The sequence below is a fragment of the Sycon ciliatum genome, chromosome 2, assembly GCF_964019385.1.
Source record: "Sycon ciliatum chromosome 2, ocSycCili1.1, whole genome shotgun sequence".
Lineage (NCBI taxonomy): Eukaryota > Metazoa > Porifera > Calcarea > Leucosolenida > Sycettidae > Sycon > Sycon ciliatum.
Genome location: NC_088644.1, coordinates 38,006,034 through 38,025,962, shown reverse-complemented (window position 1 = coordinate 38,025,962; position 19,929 = coordinate 38,006,034). Strand labels below are relative to the sequence as shown.

General features: G+C 49.1%; 2 protein-coding genes across 3 annotated transcripts in view; one reads left to right on the top strand and one right to left on the bottom strand.

Annotated features, from left to right (window-relative positions):
- Nucleotides 1–944: 944 nt before the first annotated feature.
- On the top strand, nt 945–6,256 carry LOC135809965 (LHFPL tetraspan subfamily member 6 protein-like). Its single transcript, XM_065323416.1, has 2 exons — nt 945–1,705; nt 5,204–6,256. The coding sequence occupies exons 1-2, from the start codon at nt 1,288–1,290 to the stop codon at nt 5,425–5,427; spliced, it is 642 nt and encodes a 213-aa protein (XP_065179488.1). The 5' UTR covers nt 945–1,287; the 3' UTR covers nt 5,428–6,256.
- A 542-nt stretch (nt 6,257–6,798) lies between these two features.
- LOC135809962 (DNA polymerase alpha catalytic subunit-like) overlaps nt 6,799–19,929 on the bottom strand; it is a 54,208-nt gene continuing 41,077 nt past the window's right edge. For both annotated transcript variants that reach the window (XM_065323412.1, XM_065323413.1), the window contains 10 exons: nt 19,844–19,893; nt 17,977–18,108; nt 17,567–17,642; nt 17,291–17,389; nt 15,460–15,560; nt 15,145–15,213; nt 14,575–14,694; nt 13,984–14,100; nt 12,962–13,052; nt 6,799–7,661 (listed from right to left, as the gene is read on the bottom strand). In XM_065323412.1, the coding sequence (XP_065179484.1) occupies nt 7,534–7,661; nt 12,962–13,052; nt 13,984–14,100; nt 14,575–14,694; nt 15,145–15,213; nt 15,460–15,560; nt 17,291–17,389; nt 17,567–17,642; nt 17,977–18,108; nt 19,844–19,893 (983 nt within the window). In that variant the 3' untranslated portion in view covers nt 6,799–7,533. The remainder of the gene's footprint in view (nt 7,662–12,961; nt 13,053–13,983; nt 14,101–14,574; nt 14,695–15,144; nt 15,214–15,459; nt 15,561–17,290; nt 17,390–17,566; nt 17,643–17,976; nt 18,109–19,843; nt 19,894–19,929) is intronic.

The following is a 19,929-nucleotide window of genomic DNA, read 5'->3' as shown; positions in this document are numbered from 1 at the left end:
GGATCCATCGCGATGCATATGCGCATCAGACTTTGACCTTTTTCTAGACTCGTAGATTCCACTCGTAGATCTGCCATGCATCTGTGCATGTCCATGCACGTCTCTTCTGCCCGTGAAATAATTCTATGACTTATAAACTGTGCCAGAAGTTCCCAGAACGCAGGATTTTGTGTCTTTTTTACAAAATTTTCCCGGGGGAGGTCCCCCGGACCCCCCTCCAAAACGGCCTTCGGCCGCGCCGACCTTTGGTCGTACCACTTCCAAAACCCCTCCTACGCCGCTGCCACCACCACCATCATCCTCGCCACTTGCAGTTGTACAGTCTGTCTTTGTAGGTAAATGTAAATGTAACCAGCCTAGCCTAGCCTAGCCCTGTCAGCGACCACACGTCTTTTCCGTCTTCCATGCATGGTCTCACGTACCGGTCCGTCTTGATAGATCTGTTCATTGTTGTTCTGCATCATGCTACTGCTAGCGCGGTGCATGCAGCTGCCCTAGTCAAGGGCTAGGCCGCTGGCGCTGAGTCTTGACTCGTTTGTACACAATGTCATGCACTCGCCATCCCTCATAATAATCTGCTTGATCTGCGCAGTTCAGCTCAGCTGTGCATTGCCATTGCACTTGAACTGGGTTGAAGTCACACGTAACCCGGTCGTAGCGATAGCATGTAGCGGATGTCATTATGCAGTTGTTGCCCGGTGTTTTTAGCTGCTAGCAGGGAGTTTACGACTCCCGGGGATCCCTGGCTGCTACCCTCCTGGCCTGGGCCTCTGCCACATACCGGTATCAGCTCAGCGCTTGCCCCACATTCACTTCCACGAGTAGATCTACACAGCCTCGGCACAGTCATGACATTGTAGATCTACATGACTGTACAGAACGCATATCTTCGTGTACTGACTAGTCGACTCTCTGCCTAGCGCCACTGCACATACTCCATAGTATGAGATTCTGTGTGTAGTGAACTCGAGGATCGGCTTGGTGTGACAGAACTCAGAAGTAGTGGGCACGAAACCGTCGTTACAGCACTTTACAGTACCCAAGATACAACTATTAGTTCAAGTCCCTGTTTGTGCAGAGGGTGATCCGGGCACACGTCTTCTCTTTATCTCGGCCCTGCTTTAGGAGCTCCCACCGACGTTGCCCGTGTCACAGTGCAAGCGGCGTTTGTTTGTTGTCTTCTGGGTTCTATTATTGGTGATAGATCCTAATAATTATAATAATAATAGGAAGCACCATCCATCCAGGGCGTTTGTTGTAGTTCCAGAAAGCTACAGCCAGTACAGGATGTGTGGAAGCATGACTGCATGTGGCTGGTTGTGGGCCACCATATCCATCGCAGCAGCCGGAGCAGCCTGCACGTCTTTCTACTGGGCCGACTGGGTCCACGGACAAACTCGCCTGCCTTACAGCGTCGGACAGAACGCTACGTTTCGCTTTGGCCTGTTCCGCCGCTGCAACTACATCCAGGTGAACCAAAGTAGCACTTCTCTCAACCAGGAGGTTACGCTGCGCACAGAGTGTGGCCGGTATCAGAATTTCGATGATATCCCTAGTGTTTATTGGCAAACGAGTACGGTGCTGTTTGGTGTAGCGGCGGGCCTGCTAGTGTTGGTGGCGCTAACAGCGTTCTTCGCACTGTTCTTGGAAGATGTGTGCAACAAAACTCTGTCCAGAGCTGCTGGTGTTCTGCAAGGTGTAGCAGGTAAGGGTTAGTGCAAGGATGCCAACATGTGACCTTCCTTCCTGGGTGGAGGTGGAAATAAATGTAATGAGACAGTAGGGTTTTTTTTACTCTACAAGGATTTCGTGGCCGTGTCATGTAATTGTGCGGCATGGGTGAAAAGCCAAGTGGACCACTCGAAAACTTTCATTCCTAGATCTACTCAACCTCATCATCTCATGTGCATGTGAGTCGCCTAACGCGTAGCGTTGTTGGAGCTCTGTGTGATCGTTGTAGTCACAATGAGAGGCGCTGAATGTAATGGTGCTGTTTGCTAGCAGTAGCAGAATCTCTAACCATGGCGGTGAAAGGTATCACTCTTAGTTGGCTAGGTCTTTCAAGATACCGGTACAACAACTACACTGCCGACACCTCGTTGTGATGACGGAGTCCGTCTGTGTCTTGACTCTTGTAGATCAGGTCATGATTTCCTGAGTGAATCATATCACACTGTCACTGGGATGTGTTGCTGTGGTGCTGGTTGTACTGGTACGATGATATTATGTAGATCTACATTGAAGCCATCATGGCTGTGGGCCATGTAGTCTCATATTCTCATCCTAACTGTACAGAATGGAGACCCCCTCGATAGTAGGCCCAAACAGCCTCTGGGGAATCCTTTAACCCTTTGGAGTCCATAACTTTTTTGCTTCCTCAGTATTTGTGGCCGTCACGAAAATGCGCACTCAATTTCCAACATAACTTTGGTTCTACTTCACCGATTTTGAAGATCTTGGGCTCGTTGGAAAGCTCTTGATGAGAGAAATACAATGAACCCAAACTCGCCAAGAGCACTACTCATTGTCCGCCACAACCCGCTCGAAACGCGAGACCAGCTCCAGATCTGAGACGAAATCGGTGTCTTGCAGCCATTTCACTGAATCTAGCTCGGAACTGTTCAAATGTTTTCGAGTAGCAGCTTACTTTGCCGTGACTTCGCGCCGCGCCGGTCCTGGCACGTGCCGCTTGTCCTGAAGCTGGGAAAATCCCTTTCGCACCACTGACTCGCAGCACGCAGTGCAGACAATTTTAAATGTTTGATCGCTCGCCGGTCACTTGAACTTCATCGGAGAGACTTCGGACCTGTGCGAGGCGATAGCTGAGAGTTTTCTCTACCACCTAGACCCTTTGATTGTTGAATTCGGTCGAGATTTGGCCGAGAACCGAAAGTTTGACTGCGCCCACATGCATACAAAATGCCCATGGTTCGAAATTGAACCATGGACTCCAAAGGGTTAAATAAATTATACAAATCACTTATACCAATGAGACCAAGAGGCAAGACTTATACATGGTGTGCCATTATTATGGCTATGATGTTTCCTGGCACCATCCAAACGTGAACACACCATACCTAGTACATGTGTGTACAATGTACAAAATTCAGTCCATTTTTTGTATAGATTTGTATTCCATAGATGGTGACGTGTCATGTAGAAGCAGATCCAGTTCTACCCATTGCATGTAGAAGCAGATCCAGTTCTACCCATTGCATGTAGAAGCAGATCCAGTTCTACCCATTGCATGTAGAAGCAGATCCAGTTCTACCCATTGCATGTAGAAGCAGATCCAGTTCTACCCATTGCATGTAGACTGAGTGGCAATGTGAGAACGTAGGCGGCTTGTAACTGCTGCATGTGAGTACGCTTAGACCCAGGCCAGGGTCTATGAGTGTAAGGCGCATGGGCGGTCCTTGACTGATACTGCCTATCACGGTAGTACTGGGCCACAGGGCACTCTGGTCCACACTGTGGCCGGGGCTGGGCACAATACCAGGCCTACAGTGTATGTGCATACCTGCAGGACATCACTGTCTGGTGAATTGGTGATTATGACGTCCTCCCTTCATCCCCTGGGCCCCTGTAGATCTGCTTTGCGATGAGCAGCGTGGAGCACCCATAGGTATTCATAGACCTGTGAAATGTGTTTATTATAACACACATCTGGAAGCTTTGGAAGAGGGTGGTTCAATGGTGGAGAATGTTCTAGGATGGTGGCAGTAGGTACATCTACCTTAAGACGGTTCTTCCATACAATGCTGTCGGGTACCGATGAACTGGAGGGGCATCGCTGTAGCCTGGGCTCTTCATGAGATCTCCGTACAGCTGACCCATCATGTCCATACTACATACCGGGGTATCCTGTACCAGTGGTAAAATGCTAGCCTAGTCGTTCTTCGGCGGCCAGTAGCACTCTAGGCATTGTGCGCCATAAAGAGTAGTCAAAGCATGCAGTCGGCTCTGCACCATCGGGTACTAGTGAACCACAGTGAGTGATGCAGTGCTCTGCACCATCGGGTACTAGTGAGCCACAGTGAGTGGTAAGACTAACAGTGTAATGTGTACTCTGCACCATTGGGTACTAGTGAACCACAGTGAGTGGTAAGACTAACAGTGTAATGTGTATGCAGCATGATCCCGCCCGATGATCATCGCTTGCTGTTTCAGCCAGGAATTGGGGTTTGTGAACTTTGCGGTGCAATATTTTTTGGAAGTGGAGCCCCTTGTCAGTATGAGTAAAAGTTACGTATGTTAAATTTTGCTGAACTGAAGAAGTCTGGATGATGGATCTCAAATGCAGTCTCTCCATCTACATACCGATACCGATACTGTTTTCTGGCGATCGCTTAGTGCGTGAAACTCAGAGTTAAAGCACTTGTTCCGTCCTCTTATTGTTCGAACTAGCTCTGCCTCTCGGTATTGAGCACTCTCTTGGACAGCCTGGAACCTCTCTGTTTTACTTACCGACGATGCCTTTACTTTCTTGACATTCGGCATAGGACATGCACGGATAGTCGGATACTCGAGACTGGACAGAACGCACATATACCTTGCCTTTTACGTAACCCTTTTTACCACATAACCTCCGTAGAAGAAATACATGTGGGGACTGCACTGGTGACGGAAGGACCACGGGCAGAACCGTGTTCAAAAAGGTCTGTACTGGACCATGTACGCTACACTAAACAAGGTTGACAGTTCTACACAAACCATGCATCTACAGTGTAGTGCCAAAACTGGCATACAGTACCCTGGCATACAGTACCCTGGCATACAGTACCCTGGCATACAGTACCCTGGCATACAGTACCCTGGCACACAGTACCCTGGCACACAGTACCCTGGCACACAGTACCCTGGCATACAGTACCCTGGCATACAGTACCCTGGCACACAGTACCCTGGCATACAGTACCCTGGCATACAGTACCCTGGCACACAGTACCCTGGCACACAGCACCCTGGCATACAGTACCCTGGCATTCCACTGGTGAAGCTGTTTGTCCGCTTTTGGTTCATGCACTGGTTGCTTTCAAGGCAGTCCATAATCATAATGTACTGCATGTGTTAGTAAAGTCCTCATGGTTTCATTGGGGCATGCGCGTGCGTGTGTGTACGTGTGTGTGTGTGTGTGTGTGTGTGTGTGTGTGTGTGTGTGTGTGTGTATTCTCCACGATCGTCGTCGTTGTTGTTACCACAGCATTGAGCATGGCAGTGACACTCTTCCTGTATCCCGTCGGTTGGGATGCCGAGTCGGTGAAGGATGAGGCGTGCGGGCCCGATGCTGGCAGTTATAAGCCGGGATCATGCTCGATTGGCGTGGCATTCTACATCGGCATCGGTGCAACAGTAGTTGCCATACTAGCTACCGTTATGTCGCCTCTATCCCAGCGCAAGAAGACGAGAAGTGACTACGTGATTTGAGTGCGCACGTCTACAAACGGCGAGAGCCTGTCTCTGTCGTGTCTCTGCCGTGTCTAATTCTCTGGTTTCATCGCAAGCACTATCAGCAGCGCACAGGCTTGCAACATTCTATTCCACAGGCAAGAATCAACTGAACTGCCCCATGCTGTCACACCCAACCACACACCCACCACCACCTCGGCGTGTGTAACAACACATCATTCTAAGCTGAGATAATCCGCATCCACACCGATATCTTAGAGCAGCAGCAGCACTACACTTCACACATGGCGTGTGTGCAGATAGATCGGATCGCCTTTAGACTTGCTGTTCACAGTCACAGAGGACACTTTAGCACTCTTCCACGTGCACCCACACTGCATGAAACGGAGAGTAATGCTTCTTCAGCTTGCTGGCGTAATGACCATTGCTAGCATGCATATAGCCCGTACGCAACCATTTTTTTCCGTACATGCCATCTCTTGAGCATGAACCGCTTTCAACCGGCCTACGCACGACTTCATTATTATTTAAATTTCCCTTCCGGCTGCAAGAAAAACTAAACCCGCCCTCATAGCTCATGACATCCGACCAAGACCAGTATTTCACATCGGAAAATACTGACAGACATATCTTCAAAGTTCACCCGTTCACACCAGTTTTAGGTTTTGCTGACTTTCTCATTCGCTGAGAATTTTTCTTCAACTGTACAGCATTCACTTGCATGGATTTCCTTGCTCTTCTTTCGACATTGCTTTTCCAAACAAAAATCTTTATGAAAAAGTGGTACCAGAGCTGTTCTATAAATATTGCTATGACAATTTTCAAAAATAAAAGTACTAGTAGATGATGCGTTGTGCTCATGTGACTCAGAATGTGCTCATGTGACTCAGAATGCGATCATGTGATTGGGTGCTTGCCTGGCAATGCCTGCGTGGTGTGTAGTGAATATTGAGAGCACACCGCCAATGACAGAGTGGAGCTTACTGGCATGCCGCCTTTCTGAAGCTCCCGGTGCATGCAGCGTGTCGGTGTGTCTTGCTTGAGTGTCTTTCTGCTGAGTATATTTCTGCCCGACTGTATCTTCAAACGTACTGTTGTTATTGGTCCATGCTCAGTACAATGGTGACCAGCCGCAGAAACGGTCATAACATGAGGCATTGTTCTCATTGGTCTTCAACTCAGAGGAAGGCTGGCTATAATTCAGGTTTAGGGAGCACGCTTTTAAAGCAGCAGCGGAAGTGTGCACTTGGCTTGCTTACTCAAGGGAAAGCAATAGCACTTCTCTTCAACAGAGCGGACACAGGTGGTGTTGAATCCGCCAGGACATGCAGCAACGAGGTTGCGCTTCAAGCCACAGCGCATCACACCTTGCAGCACACGACAGCCCAGTCCAGTGCAGCGCAACACTCTCTTCGGAAATGCGTACCACACGGCAGGGGTTGTCGGATTCAAGTCTCAATGCATTGCAAATGTGCAGACCGCAAAATGAAAAGAGCTAGTGTGCTTCCGGTCGCAAACACCTTGAAAAACACGGCCAGCGAGATGGAACGTGAAGTCCAGAGAAACACGCGTGATTATCCACTTCACAAACAACAGAGGCAAAAGGCTGTGACTATCCACTTGAAAGGAGGGACACACCACGGGCGCTAATTAGCAATCTGTCAGATAATGTTCCGGTTTGGCATTAGGTAGATCGAATAGGAAAGTAAACTTAGAATTATGTACACTGTTCTCTAACCCGGACATGGCACTGTGGACGTATTAGTCGTTTACAGCGTGCCACGGCACAATCTAGCATGGAAACACAGGAGTATTTTCATCAATAATAACAATAATAATAATATGAGCAAGGCAGAAAGAACTACGTAGGCAAGCACAGCAAGAAATACAGCAACAATCCAGCCCGCACAGTGAAAACAAAAACAATAAAAAATGAGAAGAAGTTCAACATCAAGATACAGTTGTGTGGGTAGGAACCAGCCCTGACAACAAATTCCAAAACAGGAAATACACTAACGATGGGAAAAGGAGGAAAGAGCAGAAAGACAGTGAGAGGAAGAGGACACAGATCGGAGTCGTATTCGGCAAGGAGGGAGAGCGTGTTCTGATCGATCGACGCCCGACTTACAAGCGGAGCGGAGCAAACAGCTGCCCAAGGTCCACGACCGAGTAGCCGCTCTGTTCGAGGAAACGCGCCGCGACACGGTGAAGCGACTCACACATGCCTTGGAAGGGGACGTCTAGAACCTCACCTATACAACCAGGACAGGAGAAAAACACAGTGTACAAGCAATTCACACCTAATAAAAAATTCAATTCATAAAGAACCTTATCGTGCCAGCGATCAAAAGGTATCATTGCAGGATAAATGTCAGACTGTAGCACGATACAAACACGCCAAATCATTCCTCCATATCAGTATAAGCCTGTGGCACATTATGTGCCAGATATAAATTTCTTATTGCCATCCATAGTGATTAGTGGTTCAAGTATCTGCCATTAATTAACTCATCATCCCGATCAGATCATCCCAATAAAGAATAACTATCATTATTAACCCTTTACCGGTTAGAACAGGTGTGAAGGAGAAATGGTAGATAGGGGGTAACTTCTATCATCAGCACAGGGCAGTGTGCATCGCTCAGCAGCGGCAGCAGACCTTGCTTTATTCAAGCTGACAGCACTGGTTAGCTAGACACGGAAAATTCTTGTAGATGCCAGGACTCCAGTTCACCAGTACCTCACGGACATATCTTGGTCGACACGCACTGGCGGATTGAGAAAAATGACCAAGATGTCTTGGAGAAAGGATGTCTTCTCCGCGGGTCTTTCCCAGCATCAAACAACAGGATTCACTTCGGCACTGGCCCTTCACTGTACATCGATCAGCATGAACTCGGGCGTGTACATAGACTCAGTGTTGCCACATCACTTTAGCCAAATATCAGTAGGATGAAAAATGCACCATCCGGGGCTTTGTCCCAGGTCCCCCATTCATAATAGCCCCAGTATACACACGCACCCATGCGACAAATTTCACAGTTCTGAGTGCGACTCGGACTGACTTTCCGATTCCCCCCCCCCCCCCCCCCCCCCCGAGACAGAGGATGATTTCACTTAGCACCTGAGGAGGGAGCTATGGAAACACTCATAGCGACCACTGTAGCACAAAATCTGGATCCTGACTTTTAAACCAAGCAGAAGGCCAACATTGGGCATTTTCATGGCTGCTGTCAGCAGGAGAAGGTCAATTGTCGGCAGGTTGTGACATGCCTCCAAAATCGGCAGGCTACTGACATGTCGGCAGGTTGTGACATGCCTCCAAAATCGGCAGGCTACTGACATGTCGGCAGGTTGTGACATGCCTCCAAAATCGGCAGGCTACTGACATGTCGGCAGGTTGTGACATGCCTCCAAAATCGGCAGGCTACTGACATGTCGGCAGGTTGTGACATGCCTCCAAAATCGGCAGGCTACTGACATGTCGGCAGGTTGTGACATGCCTCCAAAATCGGCAGGCTACTGACATGTCGGCAGGTTGTGACATGCCTCCAAAATCGGCAGGCTACTGACATGTCGGCAGGTTGTGACATGCCTCCAAAATCGGCAGGCTACTGACATGTCGGCAGGTTGTGACATGCCTCCAAAATCGGCAGGCTACTGACATGTCGGCAGGTTGTGACATGCCTCCAAAATCGGCAGGCTACTGACATGTCGGCAGGTTGTGACATGCCTCCAAAATCGGCAGGCTACTGACATGTCGGCAGGTTGTGACATGCCTCCAAAATCGGCAGGCTACTGACATGTCGGCAGGTTGTGACATGCCTCCAAAATCGGCAGGCTACTGACATGTCGGCAGGTTGTGACATGCCTCCAAAATCGGCAGGCTACTGACATGTCGGCAGGTTGTGACATGCCTCCAAAATCGGCAGGCTACTGACATGTCGGCAGGTTGTGACATGCCTCCAAAATCGGCAGGCTACTGACATGTCGGCAGGTTGTGACATGCCTCCAAAATCGGCAGGCTACTGACATGTCGGCAGGTTGTGACATGCCTCCAAAATCGGCAGGCTACTGACATGTCGGCAGGTTGTGACATGCCTCCAAAATCGGCAGGCTACTGACATGTCGGCAGGTTGTGACATGCCTCCAAAATCGGCAGGCTACTGACATGTCGGCAGGTTGTGACATGCCTCCAAAATCGGCAGGCTACTGACATGTCGGCAGGTTGTGACATGCCTCCAAAATCGGCAGGCTACTGACATGTCGGCAGGTTGTGACATGCCTCCAAAATCGGCAGGCTACTGACATGTCGGCAGGTTGTGACATGCCTCCAAAATCGGCAGGCTACTGACATGTCGGCAGGTTGTGACATGCCTCCAAAATCGGCAGGCTACTGACATGTCGGCAGGTTGTGACATGCCTCCAAAATCGGCAGGCTACTGACATGTCGGCAGGTTGTGACATGCCTCCAAAATCGGCAGGCTACTGACATGTCGGCAGGTTGTGACATGCCTCCAAAATCGGCAGGCTACTGACATGTCGGCAGGTTGTGACATGCCTCCAAAATCGGCAGGCTACTGACATGTCGGCAGGTTGTGACATGCCTCCAAAATCGGCAGGCTACTGACATGTCGGCAGGTTGTGACATGCCTCCAAAATCGGCAGGCTACTGACATGTCGGCAGGTTGTGACATGCCTCCAAAATCGGCAGGCTACTGACATGTCGGCAGGTTGTGACATGCCTCCAAAATCGGCAGGCTACTGACATGTCGGCAGGTTGTGACATGCCTCCAAAATCGGCAGGCTACTGACATGTCGGCAGGTTGTGACATGCCTCCAAAATCGGCAGGCTACTGACATGTCGGCAGGTTGTGACATGCCTCCAAAATCGGCAGGCTACTGACATGTCGGCAGGTTGTGACATGCCTCCAAAATCGGCAGGCTACTGACATGTCGGCAGGTTGTGACATGCCTCCAAAATCGGCAGGCTACTGACATGTCGGCAGGTTGTGACATGCCTCCAAAATCGGCAGGCTACTGACATGTCGGCAGGTTGTGACATGCCTCCAAAATCGGCAGGCTACTGACATGTCGGCAGGTTGTGACATGCCTCCAAAATCGGCAGGCTACTGACATGTCGGCAGGTTGTGACATGCCTCCAAAATCGGCAGGCTACTGACATGTCGGCAGGTTGTGACATGCCTCCAAAATCGGCAGGCTACTGACATGTCGGCAGGTTGTGACATGCCTCCAAAATCGGCAGGCTACTGACATGTCGGCAGGTTGTGACATGCCTCCAAAATCGGCAGGCTACTGACATGTCGGCAGGTTGTGACATGCCTCCAAAATCGGCAGGCTACTGACATGTCGGCAGGTTGTGACATGCCTCCAAAATCGGCAGGCTACTGACATGTCGGCAGGTTGTGACATGCCTCCAAAATCGGCAGGCTACTGACATGTCGGCAGGTTGTGACATGCCTCCAAAATCGGCAGGCTACTGACATGTCGGCAGGTTGTGACATGCCTCCAAAATCGGCAGGCTACTGACATGTCGGCAGGTTGTGACATGCCTCCAAAATCGGCAGGCTACTGACATGTCGGCAGGTTGTGACATGCCTCCAAAATCGGCAGGCTACTGACATGTCGGCAGGTTGTGACATGCCTCCAAAATCGGCAGGCTACTGACATGTCGGCAGGTTGTGACATGCCTCCAAAATCGGCAGGCTACTGACATGTCGGCAGGTTGTGACATGCCTCCAAAATCGGCAGGCTACTGACATGTCGGCAGGTTGTGACATGCCTCCAAAATCGGCAGGCTACTGACATGTCGGCAGGTTGTGACATGCCTCCAAAATCGGCAGGCTACTGACATGTCGGCAGGTTGTGACATGCCTCCAAAATCGGCAGGCTACTGACATGTCGGCAGGTTGTGACATGCCTCCAAAATCGGCAGGCTACTGACATGTCGGCAGGTTGTGACATGCCTCCAAAATCGGCAGGCTACTGACATGTCGGCAGGTTGTGACATGCCTCCAAAATCGGCAGGCTACTGACATGTCGGCAGGTTGTGACATGCCTCCAAAATCGGCAGGCTACTGACATGTCGGCAGGTTGTGACATGCCTCCAAAATCGGCAGGCTACTGACATGTCGGCAGGTTGTGACATGCCTCCAAAATCGGCAGGCTACTGACATGTCGGCAGGTTGTGACATGCCTCCAAAATCGGCAGGCTACTGACATGTCGGCAGGTTGTGACATGCCTCCAAAATCGGCAGGCTACTGACATGTCGGCAGGTTGTGACATGCCTCCAAAATCGGCAGGCTACTGACATGTCGGCAGGTTGTGACATGCCTCCAAAATCGGCAGGCTACTGACATGTCGGCAGGTTGTGACATGCCTCCAAAATCGGCAGGCTACTGACATGTCGGCAGGTTGTGACATGCCTCCAAAATCGGCAGGCTACTGACATGTCGGCAGGTTGTGACATGCCTCCAAAATCGGCAGGCTACTGACATGTCGGCAGGTTGTGACATGCCTCCAAAATCGGCAGGCTACTGACATGTCGGCAGGTTGTGACATGCCTCCAAAATCGGCAGGCTACTGACATGTCGGCAGGTTGTGACATGCCTCCAAAATCGGCAGGCTACTGACATGTCGGCAGGTTGTGACATGCCTCCAAAATCGGCAGGCTACTGACATGTCGGCAGGTTGTGACATGCCTCCAAAATCGGCAGGCTACTGACATGTCGGCAGGTTGTGACATGCCTCCAAAATCGGCAGGCTACTGACATGTCGGCAGGTTGTGACATGCCTCCAAAATCGGCAGGCTACTGACATGTCGGCAGGTTGTGACATGCCTCCAAAATCGGCAGGCTACTGACATGTCGGCAGGTTGTGACATGCCTCCAAAATCGGCAGGCTACTGACATGTCGGCAGGTTGTGACATGCCTCCAAAATCGGCAGGCTACTGACATGTCGGCAGGTTGTGACATGCCTCCAAAATCGGCAGGCTACTGACATGTCGGCAGGTGTGGCAACACAGTAGACTGCACACACTCTGGCCTCCACGGCCGTCGGCATTTTTTTTCAAAATGGTGGTCCACACTTTTTGAATGTTGAATGGTCTTGGTGAGCCCTGAACATGACCTGCACTCTGAAATGACTGGTCTCCTAGGACAGGTGGTCTGTGTTTACTGGTCAGAGTGTACGTACAATACCGCTCAAGGAAATCGGATCAAGCGAGTGAATGCCATGCGGGGTGTTGTGCAGCCCTAGACCTCTGAAAGCTGGGATGTGAACTGGCGCAGGGCGCAAACACTCGATCCAACCAATCGGGGGATTTCATCGAGCAGCACAGTAGAAACATGGCCGGAGTTCCCCTCACTTTCATACCACAGGTGGTCTCTTTCCATGGTCTTAACCCAGTGGCTGCTAACCACAGGTTGAACTGTATTGTGCACGAGAACGGCACATCTCCAGCAAGGACTGCTCTGGAGAGTGCCTTGTTCAATGCTCCCGAGAAAACAACAGGGGGTGCCAGTGCTAACCTTGTCCCTTCTTCTTGGACTTGCGGAACCAGTCAACGTCAAACAGGCGGCTGTAGTATAGCAGTTGGTTGTAGAGCATTGTGTCGGTGTACTAAACAGGAGCAACAATACAGCACAACACATATAATGATATTGGCATATGCATTCCTGTTCCTGTTATCTCTACTCTACAGGAACGATCGCCCACATGCACAAGAGAATCTTCTTGCACCAAGGATAGCCAAGATTTGCCAAAACTAGGGGTGAAACAATTATACCAAATACTGGAGTACTTGCTCGTTTTTTTTAAATAATCGTACTCGGAATAAATCAGAGTACTCGTTCATACATTGTACATGTATTTACCACTGAAATCTGCAGTGTTCAGAGCAGCAGTGGGCAGATATTGATGTGCAGACTGTGTGGTGAACATTTGTTCACGAGTAGAGAGAGCCCAAATGACCCACCAACCAATATGCCCGAGAAAAATGACTGCTACCCGTTTCAATCAGGGTTGTATCATGTGATTTTAAGGCACTTGGTGTGCAATTTTTAGGAGATGAAAATACTCGAATATTCGAATATTCAATCGGAGAAAATCAGAATACTCGAACTCGGGATCTCAGTGCCAACTTTCACCTCTAGCCAAAACCTCTTCTTGCACAGACACAGACATTCACACTAACATTATCATGATGATGATGATGGTGGTGGCACTGGCAGTAAGCCAAAGAAAAAGATCGAGGGTGAAGACATCCTATCAAGAGAGCACTATTTCCTATAGATACCGTATTTCCCCGATTATAAGTCGCACCTTTTTACACTAAAACTCAAGGGTAAAAAAGGGGGTGCGACTTACAATCGAGCGTGACTTACTACTGAAGTCAATTATATCAAATCGATATATTGCTCAAACCTGAAAATGGGGGGGGGGGGGGTGCGACTTACAATCGAGTGCAACTTATAAACGGGGAAATACGGTACACGGAACTGAAATGTCAGGAGGGCTACCACTACATTGCACATTAAAACAAACAACGCACCTCTGGCTTGAGATTGGCTTTCCTGCAGAGCGGACACGCCGGATGTCCTTGCATCACAGTCAGCGGAACGGAGCGAGTGCGATGTGAACAAGCAGCATCAGCACACATCAGCCAGCCCTGACCACACAAACACAACAATAGAAGCAGCCGCAGCAGAGGCGGCAGCAGCAGCGACACACACAGAAACAAACGATGCATGACGTATATCGTACAAGTACACACAGCCCAGCAAACAATAAAGAAACCTCACACTGATGAATGGGACCGGAACGACAGGTGTACTGGCAGTCAAACAGGAAAATATATCCGCTAAGAAGATCCAGAATTTTTTTTAAAGAGGAGGCTTGAGCCACATCCGGCACAGCACTTCACTTGACCAATATGGCCTGGTAGGGTAGCAGCATGACAAGCATGCATGTAGTGTTCTTACTAATCACTATACATGCACATGCACAGCCACAAAGAAATCACCACAAACAAACAAACACAACTACATCCTGTGTCCACGCACAGCGCACAACCAGTGGCGATGACAACGTGTGTTCGCAGACGCAAGCCCGTCAAAACATCATATGCCACGCTACGACGTACCTCATAGTACGTCTGGATGAACGACTGCATTTCGGTGAGAAGGCGATTGCCGAGGTACGGCAATTTCAGGTTCTCACTACACTGAGCACACTTGGGAATGGCCATCTTTGCCAAATCAGACTGCATACAAACACAACAAGAAAACCAAGAGAGCATTACACACATCCCAACTAGTAAGACAACGGGAGTACAGGAATCCAGCACAAAAGAGTAAAGTATCATCTCTGGATGAAAGAAGAATGATGTACAAGAACAAGGCATTTTTGGCCCATTTGCTCTCCACAAGAGAGATAGAGATAAAGAGAGATAAAGAGAGATAAAGAGAGATAAAGAGAGAGAGAGAGAGAGAGAGAGAGAGAGAGAGAGAGAGAGAGAGAGAGAGAGAGAGAGAGAGAGAGGGAGAGAGGGAAGCACATGTATCACTAAGTCTTTACGGAGGAGACCAAGTCGAAAAAAGATATACTAGTATTTTTTCATGAATGAGATAAACAGGCAGATGAATGGAAAACACACGAAGTCAGTCAAGTGCAATGACAGTCTGATACAAGCAGTGAAATAGACAGTCCGTACCTGCAGGAGACCCTCCACTTTGCACGGCACTGAACATGACGGGCACGGCACTTCCAGCTGTTGTGCATCCTGCAGTCACAATGAAAAAAAATCCTTGAAAACAAGAACAGTTTCCCCAATGGCAGGTAGTGCATGATGAACAGCGTATCGCATAATCATCATAGACACCTAGTACATGAAGACGGTGTTCCTAGAGAATAGAGCTCTTCTATGGCATGCCTCTGCAATCTCCCCAAGCTGTGCTAGCTCATCTCTACAGCACGAGGTCCTACTGTGTTCATTTTCGTGAATAATTCCCCCCGGTGCCCCACTGACCTTGAAGAGGATTTCAGAATCTGTCGTGAAGCCCAGGGCAAGGTCATTCTCGTCCTCCTCGACAGCAGCTGCAGCCTTGCGATATGCACTCCTGTCCAGGCCTAGTGATGCACAAGCAAGCAATGAACAAATACATGGATACAGTACTGTTAGTCACCGGAAAACTGGGGTGGGGGGGGGTCAGCCTCATAGCCTAGACCGTTCGTATTGTCATGTACTAAAGTCTATGCACAGTTGAGTCACCGTGTATGCATTGGTATGCAGTGCTTGGTGAAATCCTAGCCCTGTTCGTTCTTCGGTGCCCAACAGTATTGTAGGCAGTATAGCCATGGTGCTATGTCCAAGAACTACCCAGATCACGACTTTGGCACAGCTGATCACACAGGTATCAACAGTTATTTGATTTCATCCTAACAGTGAATGCAATGCAGAGAAATCACTCATGTGGGTCTCAAAAGAAAAGCAGGAGAGGATCGGAAAGAGCCTCAGTACAAGTCTCAACTGGGGTTGAAGGGTTCAGCAGCTACCATCACACCGCCCGTGACCTCACAAATACGGCAGAAATATGTGTACCGTAGTGTAATGCTGTCAAACCGTCCCCCACACATACACACACAGGCGCGTACGCAGGGGGGGGTTTCCCGTTGCCCGGAAACCCCCCAAATGTTCCAAACGAGCAACGTTTTGGGGCATTTTTGGTAGGGCCCACGATCGATCTGGCAAGAATGCAAAGCTTCAACAGATCGCAACTCAGTCAAATCTCGCTCAAATCCAACGATCCAAATATCCAGGTCGAATAGAAAACTCTCGCTGTCCGTTGAAACAATTTTCGACGCGCTGCGAGCAATGTCTCTTGAGATAAATCATTCGTAAGTAAGTTGAGCCGCGATTTTCCATTTTGAAAAGTGCGCAGTCCGACTGGAGTATCCAGAATTTGGGACTTTTCGTTGCGCTGACTTGCTCAATTTTGCAGGGGCTTCACTTGTGATATTTTCAAGAGAACACAGCCAAAAAAATCGAAACTCTGCGATCAAGAAAAACGAAATCGCTGGAGCAGGACGCGTTGGGGCTTTTGGCCAGGACACAGTACAGTCATGTACATATCCAGCGCTATAGCGGTAGAGTGCAGCGACGGTGCGAAAAAATGCCCCAAAGTTTGGGGCATTTTTTCGCACCGTCGCTTGCACTCTACCGCTATAAATAGCCATAGCGCTGGATATGTACATGACTGTACTGTGTCCTGGAGTATCATGGTCGACCTCATTCTCTCCCTGGTACCTTTCCACTTCCAGGAAGCCCAAGATAATGAAGATTGAGTGAGTAGAACTGAAGTTATGATCCAAAGAACACGAAAAAATGCATAATTCTGAAAAATTCGTAGGGCTCTTTAGAAAGGGTAAGAACGAGCAATTGTTTGCGATTCGGTTGGAAACCCCCCTAGAGGTGACCCTGCGTACGCGCCTGACACATACATACGTATTATCAAGAGTAGATAAACAAGAGTGTGCAACTCTGGGATGGGTTGGCCCGCAGCAGAATTTTTTGTTGATGTAATCTTTTCTACGACGCACGTGCTGCAAGTCTTTTGGAAAGTTGTGCCTCGTGCACTTGGCCGGGCTTTACATTACAAGGTTGGTGCCCAGCACGTGCTCTCACACTGCTGTGACAAAATGCACTTTTTTTCTGAAAAAAGGTGACGTCAACAAAAAAATCCGCCGCGGGCGGGGGTATCTGCAGATTGTGCAGAAGAGATCCGGACTTGCACACTCTTGTTTATCTGCTCTTGGTATTTTGCATGCATAATCACAGTTCTGTACACAGACAGCCTTACCCAGATACTCAGCCACCATAGCAGCATCCAGGGAGTCGACGGGCTCGCAGAGACGACTGACGACGGGGTGAACTTGATCCTTCAAATAGTACTTGTAGTCTACACACACATGCACACAGTGATAACACACGTCATAATCTTGAATTGGGAGATGATAACAATACACAAATGCGTGCTTGTATTGTGGGTCACCAGGAGGAGGGAAAGCATCATCTTCTTGATGGAAGCTGGGAACCCGGAAATTCAATCAGCCTCAGAACAAAGACAATGACCTACCAATTGTCAGATCGCTGTTCTTGCGCAGTTCATCCGGGTGATACGCACGCTGCATTGCCGAGTTAGATGAGCCATCCTGATAGACACAGCACACAGCACGGCAAACATCACGTCAAAGCAGGGCAGCTGTCACTGCCTGCGTATAGGTATGATAGATGCCACACACTACAAGAACATGGATCAGGGTATTGATAGAAGGCCCCACTCAGCTCGGGTGAGCATGCAGATGGAGTGAGTGCAACCAACACCACAGGGATGTGTAAGCCAGGTAGATTATTTCACACACAAAGGGAAAGAGTAGTATAACAACGACACAGCAACACAGCAACACACTAGACACGCTCAGCAACACACTAGACACGCTCAGCAAGCACTGCTGGCAGTAGCAGTGGCAGCAACACTCTTCTCACCTCGCAGATCACATACGGCACAGTATCACCAGCACCGAAGTGATGTGTCTTGGCCTTAGCTAATCGTAACGCCACCAGTACATGAGCTAGGCTCTTTGCGTCATTGTACTCAAACGCCTCCTTCTTCAGATTCTGCAGGAGAAAAGCACCCAAACCGCAACGACGATAATAACACAAAGCAGAAAATGAGACTACTAACCTAACCTTATACATGTACTGTATGTGCGAGAAGTTTTTCTCGTAGAAGCCGATTCGAGTGAGTGTTGGGCTTCTGTTCAAATCAGGCTTGCAGAGGTCTAGCCAGGATTTTATGCCAGCCGGCCAACGTTCTAGTTAAAATGCATCGTTCTGGGGGCTGCGCCCCCAGACCCCCCCCCATCAGTCAGTCAAGTATCCACACAGACCCCCCCCCCCCCCCCCGCACACACACCACTACAAATCTTGCATTAGAGAGGTTCTGCACAACGAAAGTTCGAACGAAGTTTCGCGACAGGCCTTGCGAAAGTGTGTACGAATTTTCGCACGAACTTTGTGTTCTGCACATTTTCGTAGTTTGCACGCGCCAAGTGCACGTACGACATGACCCAATCTCACGAAACTTCCTACGAAAGTTCATTTCGCGTTCCCTGCAAGTTTCGCGTCCAAAGTTGCGAAAGTTCGTGCGAAGTTTCTCACTTCGTGACGTAGAGCGAAAGTTCGTACACATTTTCGTTTTGCAGAACCTCTCTATTTGCATCTCCTTTCGCTTCGTCCAATTATGGGCATTCATCAGGCAGTTGTGACAATGTGATTATAGGTATAGTACAAAATATGAAAAAGGAAGCAAACAGCTACATGAGCATGGATCATGTGTTCACCAACGTCATGTCTGCATGCAGTGTACATTGGTCATCTGACAAGACTCAAACCAGGCACTGTGTAGGCCAACACGAAAACCAGGCTGATGTGCAAAAGGTTCATCTTGAAAATAAGGCTGGCATTCAAAGCAGGGTTCTATATGACTTGCTATCATACAGGGCCGTGCAGTATTTTGCTCCAATGTCACGGTCCCAGGGTACAGCCATGCAGAGAAACTATTGCTACCCACAGAAACCCCATCGATATGACAGGAAGTGATAACTGAAGTGCACGGAAGCACAAACCTCTCCTAATGGAACGACCCCCGGTGCGCACAGTCCTGCCAAAAAGGCCTTCACATCAGCACTTAACCCTTTGTGGACGGACTGTACGAGTTTCGATCTAATAAGATCGAAAGTCTGCAGGCGGTAAAATCTTCGTAACTCCATCGTTTCTTGAGCAAATTCCACAATCGAAGGGTCTACGTGGTAGCGGAAACTCCAAGCTGTCCAATGCAACAATCGCCGAAGAGTTACGATGTCGGACGCCAGAGATATCGCACGCCGTATTCTTACCTCGGCAAATTCAAATTTTTGATCGATCATTTCGCCATTTTGGGGGAAAACCCCTTTTCGTGTGCTCTTTGAGCGACTGAGCACATGATAATGACGTAGCCGGCTGAAGTTTGAATCGTCTCAAACAGATTTGAGCGTTCTGCGATGAAGGAGAGTGGAATGGCGTTGATGGGACGAATTTGCTTGCATATCAGGCTTGGAGACGACTTTGCTGTGTTACCGCGCCTGATTTGTGGCGGCTGGATAATGGAGATTGGTACCCTGGCGTTGCTCTCGTCAAGAGCTTTCCAATGAGCCCTTGACTGTGAAAATCAAGTGAAGGACACCAAAGTTATAACATGGTAAAGTTGAAAATTGTACTGACATTTTGTAATTCTGGTGCGTACTGTGCTAGTAATCCGTCCATAAAGGGTTAAGAACTGGACTTGATAAGAAAGACGGAACATGCACCGTACCTTCGTGATGACAAACTGATCCAGAGGGTAAGTCTTGATGTTCTCCCGTACTGTGATATGGTATACACACGTACACACACAGACAC